Source organism: Zea mays, chromosome 2 (genome assembly GCF_902167145.1).
Source record: "Zea mays cultivar B73 chromosome 2, Zm-B73-REFERENCE-NAM-5.0, whole genome shotgun sequence".
Lineage (NCBI taxonomy): Eukaryota > Viridiplantae > Streptophyta > Magnoliopsida > Poales > Poaceae > Zea > Zea mays.
In genome coordinates this window covers 121,848,886-121,853,653 of record NC_050097.1, presented here as the reverse complement: position 1 = coordinate 121,853,653, position 4,768 = coordinate 121,848,886, and the positions used below count along the sequence as shown (strand labels likewise).

General features: G+C 43.2%; 1 protein-coding gene across 1 annotated transcript; it reads left to right on the top strand.

Annotated features, from left to right (window-relative positions):
* Positions 1 to 1,646: 1,646 nt before the first annotated feature.
* On the top strand, positions 1,647 to 2,586 carry LOC100285369 (uncharacterized). Its single transcript, NM_001158262.2, has one exon. The coding sequence runs from the start codon at positions 1,703 to 1,705 to the stop codon at positions 2,357 to 2,359; it is 657 nt and encodes a 218-aa protein (NP_001151734.1). The 5' UTR covers positions 1,647 to 1,702; the 3' UTR covers positions 2,360 to 2,586.
* Positions 2,587 to 4,768: the final 2,182 nt, after the last annotated feature.

Sequence of the window (4,768 nt, the reverse complement as noted above, 5' to 3'; positions counted from 1 at the left end):
CCTCTGGTGACCAAAACGTGTAATATGGTTTGGACACTGAAATTCTAATGTCTGGGAAATTACTATGCTTTGGAGACTCAAATTTCATTTTACTATGGTTTGGATACTAAAATCCTTTAGTGTCGTTGTTTAGGGTTAGAGTTTAGCTAGGATTTAGGGTTTGGGTTTCCATAAATCGTGTGCTCTAGCACACATGTGGCAAAAAATGTTGTAATGGCCTCGACGGTCTAAAACGTAGGAGGCAGGTCGGAGACTTGAAATTGGCTTTTTGGCCATGGAAACGTGTGCTATGGCTCACGGGAGGCCAAAAACTGCTTGACTGTGCTCCAAGGACCGTAATGCGGGTGGTGGAATGCAAGCATCAAAATGGTCGTTGGACTACGAAAACGTGTGTTATAGCTCATGGGAGGCCAAAAATAGCCTTACAGGTCCCGGTCACCAGAACATGGGTGGCAGACGGGAGACATGAAATCATTGTTTGAGAATGAAAACTTGTGTTATAAGTAACGGGAGGCCAAAATAGCCTTACCGACCTCTGGTGACCAAAATGTGTGGCGACTATTTAATACTTTTTTTGCTAATTTGATATTTTTACCATTCCAAAAAAACTTGTTTTATGTGTACCAACACACAAAAGGCCATAAACATCGTATCTTCGATACACATGCATTCAATGAAGATAATGAGAAACAACATTAGAGAGAGTAAGTCAATTTATATAAAAACTTCGTTTCGATGATACTCCCTATATCTTTTAGATGACATGTCTGCATCTCTTACTACCGGTGGCCTTATATCTATGGACTGTGACGAAGGAAGTGCATGCTTGATAGTGTCACTGCTTTCCGAGTGGTTGATATATGGCCCACTCTATTTCAAATTTTTCTCACCAAATTAAGGGTCTGTTTTGTTCAACTTTTTTCTGACCAGCTTTTATAAGAATCTGTCTATAGAGAGAATCTAGCTGTGGGAAGAATCTGAGTATTGAGTATCGTAGGAATTATGTGCGGAGGAAAATGAAGTGGTACAAAGGGTTCAGGATCTAGAAAGCGACGGATTTCTACTATCGTGACGACTCGACCGATTTTGTGTTCATGATGATGGCTAAAAAGCTAGAGCGTTTAGCGGGCTGCAGCATCTTTTGGTGGCTAGAAGTTGAAAAAAGCCCCGACAAAGAGGGCCGAGCATGTTTGGTATAGATTTTTTTCTGATTAGTTTTTCTGAGAATCTGGCTGTGTAGAGAATCTGGTCGTGTAGAGAATCTGAGTATCATTATGATTACCTACGGAGGAAGATAAAGATGTCCATAGGGCTCAGGATCTAGAAAGTGACGGATTCCTACTATTGCAACGAGTCAATCGATTATGTGTTTATGTTGATTTTTAATGATTTTTATTCAAACGAATTTTATAGAAGCTGACTGAAAAGCTGACTGAAAAACTGAGCGTTTGGCAGTCCGCAACAGTTTTTGGTAGCCGAAAGTTGAAAAAGCTGAAACAAAATATAAGTTGAGGTGGATAGGACCGTGCATCTACCCAACCACAAAGCAGGCCATCCACTTTCACCTATACATTTCTACTCAAACAGCAGTTTGTATCACATCACATACTGGTATATATAAGCCACGACACACATGCATAGCTAGCAATTCAACCAACGTACACTCTCAGTCTCCCCCACCCACCTGGCCGGTGAACGACACATGTACGCTCCGCCAATGGCTCAACACCGGCAGCGCAGCTTCCAGTCGTTTGCAAGGACGTGGCTGCCTCTCGCCGTTATGATCTTGATGTGCTTCGCCGCTTCCACGACGGCGCAGCAGCAACCACCGCCACTGCCGCAGCCGACGACAACAGGCACTGTACCGCTACCGAGCGTGCCAGCGTGCCTGCCAGCGCAGGCCACGCTGTCGCCGTGCGTGAGCTACCTCATCGGCAACTCGTCGTCGCCGCCCACGGAGTGCTGCGCCCAGATACGGGCCATGTTCCAGTCGCAGGCGCCGTGCTTGTGCGCCGCTTTGGCGTCGGCGGGGCCCGCCCAGCAGCTCGGGTCCGCGCTCGGCCAGCTGCTGCCCACCTCGTGCGACCTGCCCGCCGACGCGTGCTCAGCAGGAACGACGAGCGCTGCCCCGGCTGGTCCCGCGTCAGGCACGACCTCTGCCGCAGAACCGCCTGCGGCGGCCACTGAGCCGAACGCTGTGAGCGACGACCCGACGGCGCCAGCCGGTGGCGCAGGGATCAAGTCGGTTCCAGGCTTGCTTGCCTCGGCTACAGCAGCAGGCTCCAGTGGCATACCTGCTGCCGCTCTCTTTGTGTCCTTTTGTTGGTCGTTTATTTATCTCCTTTCAACTCTGATATGATTATATGCTTCTGGGATTTGTTCATTGTTGCGAGTCATGCATGTCGATGGTGCATATACGTTCAGATGAGTTGGTTGGTACGTATTAGTGTGTTGTTCATGTTCCAGTAATGCTCTCTGTACTTATTGGGAGACCACGTCAGACGTGTGCGTGGACATGAATTTTATTGTGCCCATTTCACACATTGTGAGTTTCGGTAAAATGATTGGCGCAATATCAAGTGTTGTCACTATTCTATCGCTAAACCACTCCCAACTGTCATCTAATCTCTTGGGAAGTTTTATTGTGTTATCCCACGTCTTTAGGTCAATTGAGGCTCCTGGAGACCACATGAACGGAAACAAGTAAGACACTGTATTAACCATTGCGCACATGTAGTTTAAAATGTTCATGCAATTTATTTATAAACTATCGACGCCGAGATGAATCATAAAACATACGCTAGAAAGGGCCAACACCCCCGAAATAATTGCAAACAACAGAGAATGAAATGGATGTAGAGCCCGTTATTTGTGTGGTGGTGTAACACCTCAAAATTTTGTGGGTCGAATTCGTTAGAAATTCTTCAAAGGATTAAAAAAATTAAAATATCCTTTAATATGATTTTTGTTAGCTTTAGGGTTACATATATTAAAATAAAAATAGTGTAAAAACAATTTAAATAGAAGTATCCCTAAATGATGTTAGTTTTCCTAAGAAAAATGTATTTACGAGGACTCTCTATAAAACTTTATACAGTAGAAATGATTTTCTAAAATACCTAATTACTATTTTGTGTAAGATTTCATATTTTAAGTGTTTGTCTAAATAGGATAATAAGTAAAATATAATTTTGCACCATATTTGATATTTTGGAGTGTTGCATGTTGGGTGCCAAATTTAAAATTCGAATTCTGAAAAAGGAACTTGAAAATAAATGAATTAGGGGAAAGAAAAGAAAACAAGAAAATTTAAAGGAAAAAGAAAAAAAGAGAAAAAAAAGAAGAAGTCAACTTGGGCCACCACCTCCTTGCCGGGAATGGCGCCGCCGCAGTGCCCTGGTCCTGACCGCATGTTCGACTAGAGGGATGAAGACGGGTGCTGCACCGTTGATTCGGCCTGGAACGGCTGGGATTCGGTGTCGGCGTGCCCCTTCACACGTATAAGCTCGACCATTGATCCGTTATCCTAGGGCTTAGATCTGTTGTGGGCGTGTGAGGTTTTGGGCCGTGGATCTTTATCCAACGTCTAAGAACCTGTACCGGTTCACTTAACAAAATAGACTTAATCGGTGCCATCGGTTTCTAATCCGACAGCTCTTACCCCTTCACCGTGGACTAATTGCAAGTGAGCCCCTCTTCTTGGTACAAATAAACCCGCAGTCCACCTCAACACTAAAAGTATTACTTTTAAGTCCTGGAATTTACGCAGAACCCCCTGTTCTTCCGCATAATAGTGTCCCCAGTTCTGCCAGCGAATAAAAGGGGATAAATTAATTTAGGAAAAGGATTTTAGCACAAAAATAAATCTTGAAACTTGGTTAATTCATATTAAATCCATTTTAACTCCAAATTGATCCATTCCAGTTGCATTAAAGTCATGTTAATATTGTTTATCATCTAATAACCTCTTTTTGTCATGAAACATAGATTAAAAATTATGTACCTAGTTTCTTTTGTATCCGACACTTAAACCTTCAATAAATCATAGCTTCTTAACCGTAACTCCGGTTTTAGTGGTCCTCGATCCCACGATCTCGTAGAAATGTGTAGATTATTATTACACAGTTTATTCTTATGTTTCGTGTGATGTTAATTTTGCCTATACATGTTTGTTTGTATTTCTACGTTTAGCAGTGAGGACACATGCCATCTGAAGAGCAAGTTGGTACCTAGAATCTCAAGTGCCAGGCAAGTTGTTCCCTTGATCACTTCTTTTTACCCAGTCATGTTCTGATTAATCATAATGATCTGCTAGGTTAATTTTGATGGGACCCAATAGGTTACCCTAGTTTGACTATCTTTATACCTTGTTTACCACTGAATTTTTGGGTAGTACCTGCTATTGTTTTATGTGGTTTTAGGTATAGAGATACACATTATTCATGATTATACTTTTATTATCAGCTGTTATTTACTGTTCATGTTAAGATCATTATGTTAATTGGAACATGGAGAATCACCCGGGAAAACAGTGCTACCACAAGGGTGGTATGGGACGCCCTTGGTTGACTAATTAGGAAAGCTAGTGGAGGACTACCTTACCCGAAAGGGGCAAGGGCAGTAGGGAGTGGTCAGTGTAGGGAGGTCCTTGGGTTGATTTTGTTGCGATGGCGGTCAGGCGAGGGATCCCTGCACTGGAGCTTCCTAGAAATTGTAGCGGGTTTTCTGAAGCTAGTGGAACTTTGTAAAGGCCTCGTAGTATTACCCT

Coding starts and splice junctions, on each gene's coding strand:
- LOC100285369 (NM_001158262.2), top strand. CDS start 1,703: ATGTACGCTCCGCCAATGGCTCAACACCGGCAGCGCAGCTTCCAGTCG.